Source organism: Schistocerca americana, chromosome 10, assembly GCF_021461395.2.
Source record: "Schistocerca americana isolate TAMUIC-IGC-003095 chromosome 10, iqSchAmer2.1, whole genome shotgun sequence".
In the NCBI taxonomy this organism is placed as follows: Eukaryota; Metazoa; Arthropoda; class Insecta; order Orthoptera; family Acrididae; genus Schistocerca; species Schistocerca americana.
The window spans coordinates 49,212,058-49,231,616 of record NC_060128.1 but is presented as its reverse complement, the minus strand read 5'-3'; the positions used below and the strand labels follow the sequence as shown (position 1 = coordinate 49,231,616).

Genomic DNA, 19,559 nt, shown 5'->3' with positions numbered 1-19,559 from the left:
AAAGACAGGAACCGAGTGGGTTGTCGAACTTCGGATGGACAGGTCAGAATTTGGGATCGAGGTCGAAGGAAAGGAAAATCGGAGGAACAAATATATGCCAACCGATATGCTGGAGATGGACGACCGTGAAGAATACAGGAAAAGATTAGAGTGGCACCAGTGGAAGCGACAGGAGAAAAGGACACCGAAATCTCAGAAAAAGATCAGGAGAGAAAAAGCGAGAGAATGAAGTGGTTCTGGGAGAAGAAGAGGAAAATGCAGTCCACGAAGGGGCTACCCGTGGTCCTACAGAGGGTGTAACGCATGAAGTAGGAGTAGGAGTAGAAGAAGAAAAGCTAGTAGCAACACCAAAGTTAGTATCCGGCCACACATAGACGTCACAGGAATTGAAACTGACAGTAGTGAAGCAAAATCAGAAGTTCCAAATGCCCTCCATCTTCAAATGCTCCTTTAGAAGGGAAGATACTATGTACAGTCCGAGTTTCATTCTCGAACCATCAAATGTAATGTGAACCTGAATTTTAAAAAATTAAAATCATAAAAGTAGAGTTTGTTGGTTCATCACTGGTACACTAAATTTATTTTACAGTACAATGGATATATATATGAACTACCATAACAACAACAATTTTTAAGTGACCCACTGTTAATGACACAGTCCTTTTTAAAAAATAATGTCTAGCTCGAGTATCCTAGCCATATAGAAAAAGTGGGAAGCAGCATTAGCAAAGGAATCTTTGCTCTAAGGAAGCTGCGTCTTTGTCTAAACGTGCCAGTACTTGAAGTGGTTTACTTTGCTTTAATACACAGTCACATTTCCTATGGTACAATACTGTGGGGACATCAAAGCAAGGCAGCTAATGTCTTCAAACTACAAAAGAATGAAATAAGACTGATATGTAGCTTGGCACCCAGAACTCACTGTAGGCCAAGCTTTAAAAAATTACAGATTATGACCCTGCCGTCAATATTTATACTACAGTGTGTAATGCATATTAAGGAAAACTATCCGAGATATCAGCAGTATGACATGCGACATAATTATAACACAAGAAACAAGCAGGACCTAGTTTCTTTCTGATGTAACTACAAAAAAACACAAAAGTGCTTCTTATACAAGTCCATAAAATTTTTTAATGCCATACCCCAACATATCAGGGATCTTCCAATTAAAAAAAAAAAAAAATTTCTTCTTGAGCTCAGCATTTATGAAACTGATGAATTTTTAAGGGAGGCAAAGAATATGGTATGACTACACTTTGTGATCAGTTTTTATATGCTTCTATATATGAGTAAGTCTGTAATTGGCTAAATTTACTATGCAATATCAATTTGTACCAGAAGTTTCTCTGTTTTTTTTTTTGTGTGAAGGTACCATAATTATTTGTGTAACATTTTTCTTGTTTTTGTAATAATTTGTGTAACATTTATACTATGTAATATTGACTTTTGTAATGCCTTAGATGATCTCTGAGGTCTCTACAACAATAAAAATCAATCAATCAATCAACCTACAATACGTGTGAACAAAAGCACTGTACATTACAGGCCTTACACAACATTATTCACTAATGTCGTCATTAATAGTCTCCTCAGACGGGTCAGGGATAAGCCCACCCATTTCATAAAGCGATCCCCCTACCCACCGTTAAGTCTCAAACTGTTGCCTCGCTGCATCAAAAACTGCAGCCACTTATTTTGCTTCATTTCTTATGGTGTCACTATACACAGGCTGCCCATTCTTCATCCTTTCACGGACAAATTCCAAAACTTTTACTTCGAGATCACGACGTCTTCCTTTACGGGGGCCGGTGAATTTCTTTCTCGTAGCAGTAAATGCAACTGATGCCAATTTCTGTTTCTTCCACAATCGAATGTTACTCTCAGCTACACTGAGCCTTCATCCTGCTTCCTGTTAAATTTTTCAGCGTAAAGAATTGCTTTACACTTTAAAGTAGCACCTTCCTTCCATTTCGTGAACACCTGATGCGAACACACTGCGCAGTAATACACCAAAAACAATGTAATGAAAGTGAGAATTACAACAGTGCACTGTGATGTAAGGAACAATACCTACATTTCAATGACAGTGCAGGTGAACGACATACTCGAATGTAATGCGTAAATGTCACACTTCGAGCTGCAGGTAGGCACAAAGAAAAAGACTGCTGGAGATGGCTGTCACGTATGCACGACGTGTGCTTGCTTCTGTGAATGAACGTGTGTGTGTTTTTTGAAGTAGGCTTTGGCTGAAAGCTAAATGTGTAACAGTCTTTTCATTGTGCCTGTTTGCAACTCAATGTGTCATCTTTATGGTGAGTAGCAAACTATCTTTTCCTTATATCATTACACTCCGACACGAAGTTTCCACTGTTTGACCTTAACGATTGGGATGTCTCATCTGAAGACCTTAGCAACAGTTCCCATTTTTCATGTAAAATTTTCTTTTACACTGATGTGCTTTATTTCTCGCAAATTAACCGAGATAAACATATTTCAAAATAGTTTTTCCTTCGTCCCACTCACACACGAGCATTTAGGAAAAAGGGAAACCTGAGCTGGACATTAGCTATAAATGAAGGGACATTGGCACTCAAAACAGGATGAGCACTGTAATGGATCTGGGAGATGTTATTTTTTTTACCGTATTTGTCGATACCGAATTGTAAATGTTTTCTTATATTTTTTGTCAGAATTTATTATAATTTGTCTTATTATATGTTAATTTACTTCTGTTTTTGAGAGTGAAAGCATATTGATTACTATTAGAAAATGTATCGAAGAATAGCAAAGAGACTGATTACAAGTGGGAGCTTGTGTGTTGTGTAAAATATCTTTGACGCTGGAGTCGTCTTCGACTATAGTCAGTCGGCAGTGAACTCTTGGTGTGTGTTGACGGAAGAACAATGTGAAGGTCGCCGTCATAAATAATTTTGAATTATGTTACTATTTTTTTTGTATTAACTATAAAAAGAGATTTACATTTGAAGAAATGGTATTTGAAACACCAAAATGAGGCAAACACGTTGAACCACGTCTTTTCTGCAGCCGACAAAGATGCATTGTGGAATCATACTCAGACAACTGAAGCCAAGACTAATATCGCTTTGCAAACGTCTAACGGAAAAGGTACTGTCACGAAATATGGCAAATTTAAGTGAATAAAAAATAGTGACCATATTTTCAACTTTTGTCTCAGCCGGGATGCCATATTTCAGCACCAAATACGGAATTACATTTGATTTTCTTTTCGTTCATTAAGGTGAAGCGGTACGGAAATATTTTACAGAAAATACATCACATAAGACAAGTTCCACATAAAACACCTCGTTAAACCTCGTGGCAACTGTATCACCTAAAATAACTGAAGTGAGAATTTGTAACAAAAACTTTTAAATATTGTCAATATCAGTAAAGGATCGTATGACAGAACAGCACAAAGCCGTAAACAAACTCAGAGACAAAGGACCTGACAGATGTAGCAAACACGTCACAATACTACCTTGCTTGGGATCGTAGCCCTTCTTGACGATGACCTTGTCCGGAATGGGTGGCAGTGGGGGTGGCTGCTGCACGGGCTCCTTGCCGGGAGCGGGAGGCGGCATCGAAGGAGGCGGCGGTGGAGGCTTCTTCTGCGGCGCCGGAGTCGCACTCTCCTCCTCGTCGCTCGAGTCCTCCTCCATGTCTCGCACCTGCAATTCCAGATGCGAAATGTTATCGAATGAGACCTTCCGAATAACCAGTAATACTATTTCTCAAATTTAATCTTCAGAAACACTGCTTGACAATTTACACCGTAATTCAAATCTGCATTTAACACAATTGTAGCACACACGACCACAGCCACAGTGTCACGACTCCCGACAAGGAGGACAAAACGTGGGGTACGACCACGAATCGTTATCGACATTAACGACAGTTCCGCTACCGGGGAACATTTCTGTATCGGAACACGAGCAGTTATCAAAATCTGAAGCTGAAATGCCACGGGTCCGTAGGATGTAAAAGTAACTAGTACAAATACTTAAACGAAATTGAACATGATAATGCTGCTTACCAGTACAGTCTGACACGGACCACAAATATGCACATTTTATGAAAAACCTGAAAAATGAAGCATGTACAATTATTTCATATATGGGGTGTTCAAAAAGTCTCTCGGCAGTGCCGTACAATTGTTAGCCACACGTGCCATATGCCACAGAGAACGTACCAAAATGAAACTCGGTGAAATACAAAATATTAATTTATTGAATATTCATTTTTACTTACAAATTTTCACATTAAATGTTGAAAGTGTCCCCCCCCCCCCCCCCCCCCCCCCCGTTGTTGAATACACAATTCAATTCATCTAATCATGTTTCCAAACACAAGCTGTAACATTTCTTCTGTAACAGAAGCAGCGAAAGTTGATAATCCAGTTTTCAATTTATCGATGGGTTTTGGACGCTGCACCCCAGAAGAAAAAGTCAGGTGGCGTTAGGTCAGGCGATCGTGGAGAACAAAGTCCCTGTGAAATTATGCGATCACCAAAAACATCAGCAAGCAGTGACACTGAAAAGCGAGCAGTATGCGCGAGTTTTCTTACTGACTTGTTCGGACTCTTAGAAATTTTATCGGAAACACGGAGTAGTTTATCCTCAGATAAAATACTAGGACGACCACTTCTCGGTGCATCTGTCACTGAACTTGTACTTTGAAATTTGTTAATCAAATCTCGCGCAGTATCGCGATGTGGGAGTGTTGTCTCTGGGAAAAACTGAATTAAATGTTTGACGACCTGAAATTGTGTATTTACTGCCAGCTTTGAACACTTGTTCGACTAAAAACACACATTCTTCAATGGTTAGCATTTTAACAGTGACAAAAACGAAACAAAGGAACTTAACTTAAATGTTCATGTCAACACTTAACGACACACACCAACGATACTGCTTACACTTAAATGAAACAGTGGAATGTTGGGAGAGTCCATGTGAAGGGAAGTAACCCAGGCAGGAGAACAATCATACGACACTACGGAGAGGCTTTCTGAGCACCCTGCACTACCGCGCACAGCACCTGGGTGTCATCCTTGGCCTCCTTCGCTTCCGAGTCGTCATCCTCGCGCTGCCGCTCACGCTCGCGGCCTCGCTCACGGTCACGCTCGCGCTCCGTCTGCTCCTCCTCTTCGGACTCCCGCTCGTCATCATCCTCGTCGTCGTCATCATCGTCTCGCTTGCCGTCCTCTCCTTCGCCCTCTCCCTCACTTTCGATCTGCATCTCCATATCTTCACCTTCCTCGATACGTTCCTGAAACAGAGGAAAGTGAGTTGTGCGTGATTTTTTTTCTTTTCTTTTAGAATTTGTACACAGTTAGAAATTGACAAATACTTTGAGGGAAATAAACCCGGGCTGCAAAAAAAAAAAAAAAAAAAAAAAAAAAAAAAAAAATAATATAAAATTTGCGCAGAACAAGCTAAATTTTACATGAACATATTTACAGCACTATTGCTTATAAAAGAAAGTGTCACAATGCAACTTCCACATTCTAACTTTCGGTTCTTAAATCCGAAACCCAGACTAATGGCAAGGAAGAAAGGGACATGCACCACTTCAAACCAACTGTGAGTGAGTTACGATCTAGGATGTAGGGAAATGTCTAAGCAATTTGTATTTGTGTGTGTGTGTGTGTGGTGTGTGTGTGTGTGTGTGAGAGAGAGAGAGAGAGAGAGAGAGAGAGAGAGAGAGAGAGAGAGAGAGAGAGAGAGAGAGAGAGAGAGAGATACAAAATATTAGTCATGCCTTAAGCGAGCACACTGGCTGCTGCCGCCAGTGCAGGACCAATGCCGGCTAGCCACACGACCCTCCACTTCAGAGACGAGTTGTAGTGGGGAAGCAGCGTGGACGTGACTGCCAGTTATACACAAGCTATACAGTAAGACCGGTCAACTAAGAGTCCCGACAGAAAGGAACTACCAGTTCTGGACACACCCGCGACCGTACAACAAATGGAGTGACCCGATCTGTCGGCACAGACTGTCCCGGCACATATACGAGGAACAGATCACTAGCAGCTAAGTAGGATGGAGTAAGCAAATACCGGGACCTGAGAAAAATTCGTCTTTTTGACGAAAACCAGTTTCGAGCTAAACAGGAACGGAGGTCCGTCTCTACCAGTTCCCGGGCAGGTGCCGTGAAGGTAACTGTGTGCGACAGACATCAATGTGTGCAGTATGTGTGGTTATTGTGTTCCGTATTTGTACGTGTAAACTGTGGTTGTAATAAAAAAAGTTGTACATACATAAGAGTTCTCTTTAGTACAAAAATAACTATCTTTGTGAAGTTTTCTAACAAAAAACAGAAATGGAGTAAACCGTGATATAACGTGACTTAAAATAGCTAAACAGGATGAATGAAACAAAGAAAATAAGTAAAGAGTCTACTTCCTATGAATTAGAAAACCCAGAACCTTAATTTCATCCCTTGACAACAAAGAGTGTCTCGAATCTGGAGCTTGTACACGAGTGAGTGCAAAATTGTACTCCAGTAACGATTTCCTTTTGAATTTATTTAATGTAGATCTTTCTCATAATATTAGACATGTACTGTAGCAGCAGTGTCCAATGCTAGAAGAGTACATATTTCAGTTTCATATCTGCAAAAGTGTTATCTCATAGATAATGAATTGTTCGCATAAATGGTGGTATCTGTTTCCTTCTGGTCTTGTGACACTACTGTTTGTCTCACTAAGTAATTTCTCTCAGCTTCTGACTTTCCACTATGATCGATACTGAGGAAACTGCAATAAATGGCTTCAAAAGATATGCTTCTAAAACTGACACTAGGTGCTCACTGATTTTTGAAAAGAATAAAAATGGGACACATACTTTTTTCCAAGTCTTTCACTACAAAACAGCTGTGATTGCCTCGAATTATATACCTGCACCAATAGTTTACTTATCTACATCGTAACAGGTTTCAGAACGAACTCACTTTTAAGACAAACTGCCTATTGGCTTCTGTCTCGGGTTCTTCGGCCGACGTTCATCTAATGATTTTACTGATGTTTCGCCAGCACGAGTGGTTGGCATTGTCAGTGCTTCACCCTCCATTGTCAGTGGTAAACTGGAGCCGAGCTCGCATCCGCAGACTATATGTACCTGGCGCGCCAACGTCTGAGTGCTTCTCTGCAGTAAATTCCGGTGCAGTCCCATTCTTGCTACCTGTGACGGTCGTTCGCTGCAGTACGGGAAGCCAGGATCCGTTTACCTTAAGGTTTTCCTGTTTCTTGTTGAAGCTGTTAGCATGTTTTTGTATTTCTACAGCTTCTCTGAACAAGCGGATGCGATAGTGCTTTTTTACAGTCAGAACTTACGTGTCGGCGAATTTTATTACGTAGTCGGTCTCACTCAGTGCGTGCTCTGCCACGGCCGATTTCTCCACCTCTCCCAACCCGCAATGTCGTGTATGTTCTTTGATCCTGGTGTCGATTGATCGTCCAGTCATTCCGACATAAGCTTTTCTGCATGTGCACGGTATACGGTATATTCCTGACATTGCAAGTAGGTCCCTTTTTACCTTTGCCGATCGAAGACACTCTTTGATCTTCCTTGTCGGTTTGAAAATCATCTTTACACTGTGTTTGTGTTTGGGTAATATACGGCCGATTCTGCGCATCACTATGGGAATGTATGGCAGAAAGGCCGTACCCGACATTTCTTTTTCCGATTCCTTACTTCGCCGAGTGTTTGGCTCTGTTACACTTCTAATATAATTTGTGGAGTACCCATTGCTCCTCGGAACACTTTCCAGGTGTTGCATTTCGCATTTGAGGTGCTGTGGCTCACATATTCTTCCTGCTTGAGTTATAAGCGTACTAATTGTGCCTCTTTTCTGGCTCGGGTGGTGGTTTGACAGTTTGTGCAAGTATCGGTCCATGTGTGTCGCTTTTCGATACACGCTGTGTCCCATGTTTTCGCCATCCCTTCTGACCGGCACATCTACAAATGGCAGTTTTTTGTCCTTTTCTACTTCCGTGGTAAATTTTATGGAGACATGGAGGCTGTTCAAGTGTCTTAGGAAGTCACCAAGCTGTTCTTCAACGCGGCTCCACACAACGAAAGTATCATCGACGTACCTGTACCACGCCTTAGGTTTTGCAAGTCGCCAAGTCCAGTGTCCGTGCTTCGAAATGTTCCATGAAAAAGTTGGCCACCACTGGACTAAGAGGACTACCCACGGCAATGCCTTCCAGCTGTTCGCAGAAATTGCCATTCCACGTGAAATAGCTCTCGGTGAGACATGCACGGAAGAGCTTTGTGATGTCTTTCGGGAAAATGGAACCGATGTGCTCCAGAGTGTCACTGAGTGGCACTCTTGTGAACAAAGAAACAACATCAAAGCTGACCAGTATGTCGTTTGGTGGAAGTTTCAGTTTCAACTTCTAAATGAAATGTCCTGAGTCCTTAATGTATGTGTCAGTCTTCCCATGTGCGGCTGGAGCAGAGAGGCGAAGTGTTTTGCCAGTTTATACGTCGGTGAGCCAGGTGCGCTAACAATTGGTCTTAGTGGAATGTTGTTATTATGGATCTTAGGTAATCCATACAGCCGAAGTGGTAGGGCTTCTGTGTTGTGCAGGTTTCTCTGTATGTCGGCCGGCAGAGAAGACGCCTTGATTAACCGATTCGTACTCCGTGTGATACGCTGCGTCGGATCTGCACTTAGTTTTCGGTAAGTCGTCAGATCTAATAGGTCTCTGATCTTATGCTCATAATCTTCGGTGGAAAGGCAATTCCTACGAACAGCTGGAAGGCGTTGCCTTGGCTAGTCCTCTTAGTCCAGTGGTGGCCAACTTCTTCATGGAACATTTCGAAGCACAGGCACTGGACTTGGCGACTTGCAAACCTAAGGTGTGGTACAAGTACGTTGATGATACTTTCGTTGTGTGGAGCCATGGTGAAGAACAAATCGGTGACGTCCTAAGACACTTGAACAGCCTCCATGCCATTTCTAGATGTGCTGGTCACAAGCAATGGCGAAAACCTGGGACACAGCGTGTATCGAAAAGCGACACACACGGACTGATACTTGCACAAACTGTCAAACCACCACCCGAGCCAGAAAAGAGGCACGATTAATACGCTTGTAACGCGAGCAGGAAGAATCCCTCCCGTACAGCTGTCACTTGTGGACAACTCGTGTGCAGTGACGAAAAGTCCCCCTCCTGATATGACGAAGGTGCCACTGAGGCTCTCACTGTGAAGCACTATCCCCTAAAATTGGTCTGAAAACAGATTTCTCTCACCACATGCTCACACGCTGCTAATCCTGCCACCGACCCCGATAACTGGCTGCGGACGAGTGCGCTCGCTGTCACTGATATCACCACAGACTGGAGCAGCCACACAGAGTCCTTTGCCGGGGCTCAGATTATCTGTCGTCACGACTTAAAATTGTCAACATCCTATCCGAGATCCTCCCGACCAATACCGAAGTGCTTTTCTGTCACCGACCCGACTTACGCGACATCCCGGTCGGTCACTGTGCCACCCCCCCAACTTCCTTCCCGTTACCACAGGGTCCCATCCCCAAATGCCCGATTCGTTCACCTGGACGTCTGTCGGTTGTCACAGACGATTTGAGGAATTGAGAGAAGAACAAATAGAAAGCAGTATCAAGGCAAAGAACGCTGTGAAGAGATAACTTCACAGACAGCCTGCCGTCAACTACAACATGGGAATTCTAATGCTCATGGACATTTATGATAAAATGCTTGCACACAAAGAAGGTTATGTACATAAAACATATTTCTCAAATTTATTATGCCAAACCTCCTGAATTACCCTCTTATTTTAAAAGTACAATACAACAGACTCAACTCACAGCTAGAAGACAAATACGCCGTCCACAAACCACATATAATAGAGCAGCACAAACATCAAATGTTTTGAGGACTTCATAAAGCTCAATATTCTCACCTGCATCAAAACGCGTGCCCCCACCTCGTCTGGCGTCGTAGGCGGAGGGAAGTTACCGACCTCGAAGGGCTGATAATCCACTGTCTCGACAACCACGAAGTCGTGCCAATCGATCTGGGCGTATGCGACTGAAACAGAACACACGGGCACACTGTTCGAGCTTTACCTCCTTTCTGTGGCAAATTTTGGCAATGTATTTTTAAAACTGTGTTCAGAACAGGAGAATTCAAGGAACAAGAGGATACGACGACTGTCCGAGTCCAAACAGGACATATCTGTCAGTTATACTATATCACGCTCTCAGCGACAGACACACAAAATGCCGATATGGGAGTTGTGTTATGCACAAAACTGGTCTAGGTACACACGTGCACATATCTGTTCTTTAGGAACATCAGGAGCTCTTTATGTGAAAAGTATACACCAAAATGACAAAATATGTCGCTTGGCACCTATGGTGAATCTACATGTACAAAATTAATTAATTAACTAAGTGAGGTCCACCCACTATTTACTCATTATCAGTTTTCATTGAATTTGATAAAATACACAGAGATGTTAAATTCAGAAAACACACAAAAAAGTGAATGGCCAATAAAGTAGCACCAAAATAAGCACAGCAATGTTCTCCAGGTGTTTTTATCTCAGCTTCAAAAATTAGAAAAATATTCTCCTTTGTATAAAGCATACAAGATGCTTTTTACTATCTGAAACATTACAGACTTCTTAAGGCTGCACTTTAATTCATAGCCATTATTCATAGAACGTACATGAGCAGTTACGGAATACTCATCCCACCATTAGTATGTATCTGTGAAACCAATCACATGTATATCAGTTCAATTAAAGATACATAACTCTACTTGGAATGTATTTGAAACAAATCAGGTTATCCTGATGGAATTAGATTAGGAAGTTAGACACTTAAAAGTAGTAAATGAGTTTTGCTATTTAGGAAGCAAAATAACTGACAATGGTCAAAGTAGGGAGGATATAAAATGCAGACTGGCGATGGCAACGAAAGCTTTTTTTTTGTGTGTTAACAATGAGTATAGATTTAAGTGTCAGGAAGTCCTTTCTGAAAGTATTTGTTTGGAGTGTAGCCATATACGGAAGTGAAACATGGACGATAAATAGCTTAGACAAGAAGAGAATAGAAACTTTTGAAATGTGGTGCTACAGAAGAATGCTGAAGATTAGATGGGTAGATCACATAACTAATGAGGAGGTAATTGGCATCGGTTGGTAGAATAGATTCCGAGACGTTGAGAGATCACCAATTTAGTAGTGGAGGGAAGCTTGTGGGGCAAAAATCATAGAGGCAGACCAAGAGATGAATACAGTATGCAGATTTAGAGGGATGTAGGTTGGAGTTGTTACTCAGAGATGAAGAGGCTTGCACAGGATAGAGTAGCAAGGACAGCTGCATCAAACCAGTCTTCAGAATGAAGACAACAACAACAACAGCAACAAAAAAAAACAGATCTACACAATTTCATCTACATGGTAAATCAGTAGGGCAGTGAAGTAATGCACTTGAAAGTCACACACATTAGCTGTGTGTTGTCATTTGCGAGCGTGTGCTGTGAAAGAATAATATTGTGACCTTCAGACAGAGCCGTCCACGGGCAAGTGCTTGCTGAAACGCTGCTGCTCTACGCTCACACTCACACTCAGCTATCACATTATTACTGCTTATCTTGTTGTATTTGGTGTGTGTTATGGTGATAGGTGTACCTGCCACAGTATGATGAAGTTTTACTAACATTCTCAGTTGTGTTGTATGTCCGAGTTATAACAGAAGTGACGACAGGTGTGGGATCGTTCTCCGTGTGGTTTTCAGTCTCTAGTTGGTCCTCCATTTGCATATACGACATCTGACAGTGGTGCCGGTGAGTTTCTATGTCGGCCGATTCATCAGTGTGTTGCAGCATCTCAGTCAACAGCAGGAGGTGTTCGAAACAGCACAGCACAATCGAATCCGGGCATTGCAAACACTTGCCTCTGTTTTGGCAGTTCGGGTACGTCTCTACGCCCCTCGCACCTCCCGTTTTGCCTGTCACTACCTCGGTCGTTTATCCCCTGCCATTTCTGGCTTACAACGAGTCTGTCGAAGAATGGGAAGCTCACAAAAAACGGTTGCGGCAACATTTTTTTGTGCCGCAGCTGTTATGTGACTATTTTACTACCGCGATCTCCACTGCCTTGGTAATGCAAAGTTAAATTGTGAAGTTTATAACCAGTTTGAGCCTGTAGTCATAGCAGAAAAACAGATTGAAATATGTCACTATGGGTTATGACAAAAGCCTCTTCTTTTTTTTTTTTTTAAGCTCTTGTATTTATTTGGACTTTATCTCTCTTCCCGGTCATCGGAACTTTTGATATTGCCTTCCCCAGCGAGTACTAAACAAGAGTAGAACATAAGAAAAGTTGGCAGACTTAATTTGAGTACCAGTAGACTACTGGTCCATTTTCAAAGTACCTCCACCTTGTCATTCTTTTTTGGGGCCTCAAATGCTCCCATTGCAAAGCAAGGTATATTTGTTAGGTGGTTTTGAACATGGTCTCTATAATGAAAATGGTTTATAAAGAGTTTGCAGACGATTCTTTTCTGTAAAATTGTGCCAAAAATAGACATTTTTGGCGTTTTCAGAAAAGCTGTCAACTTTGCCCTCAATTTGTAAACTATTGGAAAGCAATAGGACAACAAAATTTTATAGTCTAAGACCTTGTATCATTAAGTTACTATGCGTGCAAAGTTTCAGGTGTATCCCGCAATTGCTTCCGGAGATACCGCAATTGCTTCCGGAGATATAAAAACAGGGTGTATACGGGGACAAGGAAAAAAAAATTCCCAGATTTCTCTCGGATATCCCGTTTAAAAAATATGCTTTTTCCCCGGGCGAAAATACACTTTTTCTTCGCTAAGTGACAGTAGGTTTTCCATAGATTTTCCCTCGGAACTGTAAAACTTATCAATCCTTTGAATGGTTAACGTTTTATACAATCGCATAGAACTTCCCGGAAAAAAAGAAAAGACAGGGCAAAGAAGTTTTGGAGGGATTTTTTTTTTTTTTTTTTTAAACAAAGGAGAGAAGTTCTGGAAAGACCTTTGATTTACAGCAACATATACGTTGCATATTTTCGTATTACTAAAGTATAAATTCGAATTGCACCAAACACAGCGCGTTAGTTTCCGGAGCGTTGAAACCGAGGTTGCGATGTCCTTTTGTAAGCGAGTCATATCTCAAGCCACGAGATCTCGTCAGCCAATGACAGCAGCTATTCAGAGCATAGGACACATGCTATATAGTCAGCCAATAGCAAGATCACTGGTTACATAGCGCGAACACCCAAGAGGAAAAGTTAACGGTTTACATTAATGTACACAGTACCGTATATCTACAAGAAAAGCTAAGCTTTCACATATAATGTTAGTCTCTAAGATTAACACGCTACAACATAAGCTAAGTTTTCACATGTAATATTGATCTTTTTTTGCGTGTGTTATACTTTAAGACACATCACACAAATGTGCCAGTAAATTTAAAATTATGACATAAATGTCTCGGCTCCAAATTCTTGTAAGTGGCTGGTCCTCAAACTGTTCAGTTTCGATCGCTCTGTGACTTAGATATCCATCCCACTTTCTCACACGTAACATAATTCATCTTGCGTAAAAAGGAATTTACTTTGAAAGTAACGCTTTTCTAACTACCGTTCGCAATACTATTCGGAGACTGTTAGAAATAGGTTCGATTTACCAGTTGCCACAGAGCGCCAGAAAACAGGCATTATTGTGCGTGTGCAACTGCAGTGGTGTAGGAAGCCCGCATGTTCGTGTGTATAAAGCACTAAGAAAGCTTACATTACACCATAAAAGAAACAGTGCATCAGAGGATACTCCAAAGAGCATCGGAATTTCGTAAACCATTCTAAAATGCATAATTCGGCTTGAAGTGCAAATCGGCTTTTTCCAGATTCACAATGAAGTAGGTCCCATCTGATATTAAGCTTTTCAGTGTGGTTTTTGGGTTGCAAATTTTCTTGGAGTACCAGTAATCTACGATCTCATTTTTGGTTCTTTATTATGGCATAATGCCACATATGGCAGACGATGATAACGTGCACTTGAAATTCAGCGAACAGTTGGAACTAGCCAATACTGTAGAATGAAACACTTCGTTTCAAATAAAATGATTGCCTCGGCGGAAAGATTAATAAAGCCAAATTTCTTTAGCAAACTTGCAAAAATAACTTCACTGTTCTGCAAGGCGATTAATGCTTGACTGCTACTAACTTGGAAATAAAGTAAAATCAGAAAACTGAAATTAATAATATATTTTTGCCCTCCGTAATTATGTGAATGTATTTTAGTTCACTTGATAGCTCCCAGCCACAGAAATCCGTTTTAATTGGGAACGTGAGCGATTATTGTTTGTACAAAATTTCATCAAAATCTGTGATAGTCATGTGAGAAGCTCTAGGCCACTCGGCAGGAAATGACCTCGACATAGTAGTACTGTGTTTACCTGAATCTAAGCTGCACTCGAATCTAAGATGCACCCAAAAAATGAGATTCGCTCAGCAGGACTCTGCTGCAGAAGCACAGTTCTCCTGAAGATAGCGAACAGATGGATCGCCAAAATATTAAATAGAGTTGACTTTCATATATTACAATGTTTATTTGTTAACAATACAAGCCTCTGACTACTAATTCATTCTGTGAAAACATTAATAATACTTTCAACAATATATAAAATGGATAGTTGTTACACACCATATAGCAGTGATGCTGAATTGCAGAAAGGCACAACGAAACGACCGTCAGAAAATTAGCTTTCTGCCAATGAGGCCTTTGTCAAAAATATCTTTTCCACTGTTTAGTCACACTTTCCATTTCCACAATATCTATGGTACAAGTTTTAGGTTATTTCCCCCGTATATACAGATTTTGTAATTAAATAGTACTTACGTCACTTAAACACGATTGAATTATGAATCTGGATCATTCGTCCATGTGCTCCACCAAAACCCGCTTTTAAGGAAAACGCTTGTTCTAAGAAAAAAAAACATAGCAGTTTCCAGAGACTTGTCTGTCATGATATACTCCTATTTTTGGGGCAAATGTCTCGGGGCAGATATTTATTGTTACTCTGAATGGTACATTTTTGAAACAGTAACATTCCTGTTAAAGCAGCTGTACCAACAAGGTCTGTTGCTGGGGATGTAAGAAAAGTTTGGATGTGCTCTCTCTCAATTTTAAAAGGTACGGATGAAACAATGGCCTCTTCAAAGGGCACCAGGCTTTCAAGCACAACACTAAACTACACACAAAACAAATTGTTACAGAATAAAAACTTTTTTTTCTGTGAGTACAGCTGGATATATACCCATTTCCTTCATTTATGCGGGTTTAACAAGTGATACAGTAAATAGTGAAAATTTGTCAATATAGTAGTAGTAAGAACACTTCCGAAATCTTTTTTCAAAAGAGGAAACACGCTGTATGTTGATAATCTGCTCCAATACTGATCTGTCAAATGTGTAATGCAACTTGAAGAGAGAACAGGTAATTAGCTTGCCAAGTATACTAATGTCATTGCAACAGAAGAGAGGTGCGTACACTATCCATAGGCATACTTCGAAGTTGCAACCAGTGCAAGAAAAGACTACAAAAGCACTCACAGGAAGAAAAGACTAAAAAAAAGCACTCTCAAAAAAACAAACAGAAATGTGCGTTGGACTACAGTCAGTGGGAGCAGTAGACAAGTCTGACACGGTGCAGAGTGCAAATTAGTGTTGGTAAGTGCTGTGAAATCATATTAAAAAGTAACTGTAATTAATAACAATAATAATAATTAAGAAAGAAGATAGAGACATGGAGAAATTGTAATATAAATCTGGAAGAAAAGAAAGAAATAGTTGACTAACAGAAGGCCATAGCAGCTCACACATAAAAGCATTGGTTACAACAACAACAACAACAACAACAACAAAATGGTTATTTGCTACACGTCTTAATTCTGCAAATTATTTACAAAGTTCACACAAGAGAAACTGAAATGTTAGAGGAGCATCACCGTGACAGATCAAAATCAGCAGTACGCCGATCAATAGGGGAAACCACCTCAGGACAATGAGGAATGCATTCTCTTTTTGATACGATTCGACACTGCTCGGAAAGTCGTGCTGTGAGAAAATGCATCTCTTGTAACAGGACTGAGCTGCTCCCATGATTTAAAACGAACCACATACAAAAGAATTTGTAAAATTTAATGTTTCCTCCATTATAAAAAGAAACACACAGCAGCAATGATTATTTAGCACAGTAGCAACCGAGACAGGAGTGCCACACGTTGTGGCGAGGCCGGGAGTGGCATGAGGTGTGCCACAGTGTGCAGGGGCTGCGCTCTGTTAGCACAAAGTTGGCAGTGTGACGGTTAACATTTGTCTCCCAGTCTGTTTTTCCAGCTCTCAATCTGTACAGAAGTGAGAATAATCCATCCTCCTCACATGTCCAACAATTGGTCCATTTCAAGACCGCTATTGTCCTGGATTGTACCAGGTGATCAAAAAGTCAGTATAAATTTGAAAACTTAATAAACCACCAAATAATGTAGATAGAGAGGTAAAAATTGACACACACGCTTGGAATGACGTGAGGTTTTATTAGAACCACCCCATATTGCTAGACGTGTGAAAGATCTCTTGTGAGTGTCGTTTGGTGATGATCGTGTGCTCAGCCGCCACTTTCGTCGTGCTTGGCTTCCCAGGTCCCCAGACCTCAGTCAGTGCGATTATTGGCTTTGGGGTTACCTGAAGTCGCAAGTGTATCGTGATCGACCGACACCTCTAGGGATGCTGAAAGACAACATCCGACGCCAATGCCTCACCATAACTCTGGACATGCTTTACAGTGCTGTTCACAACATTATTCCTCGACTACAGCTATTGTTGAGGAATGATGGTGGACATGTTGAGCATTTTTACACTAAAATGTTTGCCCAAAAATTGTAATTCTCATAGTAGTCCAAGACAAACAGAAGCATCTTTTCCTTCAAAGTAAAGACTTTTCAGGTAACAGTAATTCTCACGTGTTCAGCTGTTTTGAAGCAAAAATGGCTCTAAGCACTACAGGACTGAACATCGGAGGTCTTCAGTGCCCTAGACTTAGAACTACTTAAACCTAACTAACTTAAGGACATCACACACATCCGTGCCCGAGGCAGGATTTAAACCTGCGACTGTAGCAGCAGCGCTGTTCCGGACTGAAGCGCCTAGAACCGCAACGGCCGGCGTTTTGAAGCAAACAAGTTAACAGTCTACACAAGTTTCTGATAGAAACGTCCTTCCACCAGTTTACTCCTCGACTTATTGCAGTTCTCTGAAGCGCTACAGTACAAGATACACACGGACCGGATCTGATACCTGTTACGAGTAACACAGGCGACGTGATTCTAGAGCGGCTGCACACCGAGTTTCTCCCACTCGAAACTCACCTCTCTCTTTCTCCAGTTCCTCCTCCTCTTTGCGCCTCTGAGCTTCTTGATACTTGATCCACTCAGCTCGATACTTCACCATGTCCAGTATCACGTTCATCGAGCTGCTCTCCTCCTTCAGCTTAAACATCAGCTCCTTCGGTGGGATCAGCACCTGCCAAACACACAGGCTGTTATAGGGCACTACGTGAAAATCACAAAGGCTCGCAAAATAAATGCGAGTACAGTCAAGGAAACAAATATGTTTTAAAAGTGTGGTGTTGTAAAAATGACACACGGAAACCAATCCATTTATCAAAAGAAGCTTTTTTGCACAAATACTTCTCTACCACGAAACATTACTAGACCAATAAATGAGTACAAAATTTTGTGTTGGACCTAGAATTTAGCTACCAATGTTCGAACAACTGTGTTCAGAACGAGTATCTCTCCAACCGCAGAAACTCGAGACTCAGCTACTCCGACACTTAGAAGAACGGAGATAGCCCAGCACTGCCGACTATATTCCGGTACAAGAAATGTCGAAGCTCCGAAAGGTTTGGAAACACACACACACACACACACACACACACACACACACACACACACACACACACACATTCTACCACGGTTTTTATGGGAAGCACCTACCTTGTAATGACGCCGTGGCATCTTAATTTTGCGACTGTGGCAAAGAGGATGATGTCGACAACACTATCTTTGGCTGTCCAAACATACACAACACTACAAGTCTGTGTTCAACACAGTAAGCATCACACCAAGTTCTGAGCTGTACCCTATAATACTGATCGTCAGCTTCGAGCCGTGATGTAACATAATGGTGTCACGGTGGATGACGTTGTACGTGTGTGGAGCTTTCAAAAATATGTCCGTTTTGTTTGGAGGTAATTGTGGGGAGGGGGGGGGGGGGGGGAGGGGAGGAGGAGGAGGAGTTGTGGCACTGGTAGTGTCAGTTCATGTCACGTTTGTCGAGGGCAATGTGATTTGTGCCAGTGAGAGCACATGCTGTACTGTACACACACATGATTTTACTAGTCGCTTTGTCCTCCGGACCGATTCTCTTAGCATTTGTGATCACTCAGTGCCAGACTCCTAATGGAGCCACCAGAGAGATTCGATAGTCGTGCATTGTGGTGACAGATAGAAAATTTGAACTCTTCTGTTAAATTTCTCCAGAGGTCAGGTGGCATTCAAAAATGTAGGCTGTGTCACGTGCGTGGCGATAAATTGTCAGTTGCAGGTGATGAAAGTTTCTACCAGCTGTTGCCTCTGGTTGGCAAAACTGTTCCTCAGTTTAAGAAAGAAACCTAAATTACATATCAACAGTTACGGATGATCAGATTGGCAAGGGATATGTTATAACAATACAATGGCAGCATACTAATACTGGATTACAATATAAGATTAATTGTAACTAAAGCCATTGTTAAGTTGACAAATGCATTCCTCTCAGACACACAGTACGAGGCAATCACTGACTTATTTTTCATCGGCATTGCAGTCGTGCAATTCTTTTCTATAAACACTCGGAATAGAAAATACACTTCCTAACCAATCAGTGTATCTCTACATCTACATCATACTTTGCAAAGCACCTAATGGCATGTGATGGAGGGTACTTTCAGTACCATTATCTGTTCCCTCTAACCCTGTTCCACTAGCGAACAGAGTGTGGGAAGAATGATTGTCAGTAAGCCTCTGTATTGGCTCTAATTTCTCAAATTTTCTCCTCCTGGTCAATGTGCAAGATGTATGTGGGGGGAGGGGGCAGGGGTAGTAATATGTTGTCCAACTCCTCCTGAAAAGCGCCGTCCCGAAATGTCAACAGTAAATCTCTCTGTGGTGCACGACGCCTCTCTTGTAATGACTGCCAGTGGAGTTTGTTTGGCACCTCCGTAACGCTCTCTCACCAGCTGAATGATCCCGTGATGAAATGTGCCACTCTTCGTTGGATCTTCTCTATCTTGTTTATGAGTCCTACCTGATAGGGATATCAGACAGATGAACAATACTCAAGAATCGGGTGAACAAGCACCTCATAAGCCAATTCTTTCGTGGACGAGTTACATTTCCTTAAGAGTCTTCCGTTGAATCTGAG

At 41.5% G+C, this 19,559-nt stretch overlaps 1 protein-coding gene across 2 annotated transcripts in view; it reads right to left on the bottom strand.

The window, feature by feature from the left end:
- LOC124552718 (splicing factor 3A subunit 1) overlaps window positions 1–19,559 on the bottom strand; it is an 89,029-nt gene that overhangs the window by 44,960 nt on the left and 24,510 nt on the right. For both annotated transcript variants that reach the window (XM_047127059.1, XM_047127060.1), the window contains exons 5-8: window positions 17,462–17,615; window positions 9,960–10,087; window positions 5,062–5,292; window positions 3,503–3,692 (exon numbers count right to left, since the gene is read on the bottom strand). In XM_047127059.1, the coding sequence (XP_046983015.1) occupies window positions 3,503–3,692; window positions 5,062–5,292; window positions 9,960–10,087; window positions 17,462–17,615 (703 nt within the window). The remainder of the gene's footprint in view (window positions 1–3,502; window positions 3,693–5,061; window positions 5,293–9,959; window positions 10,088–17,461; window positions 17,616–19,559) is intronic.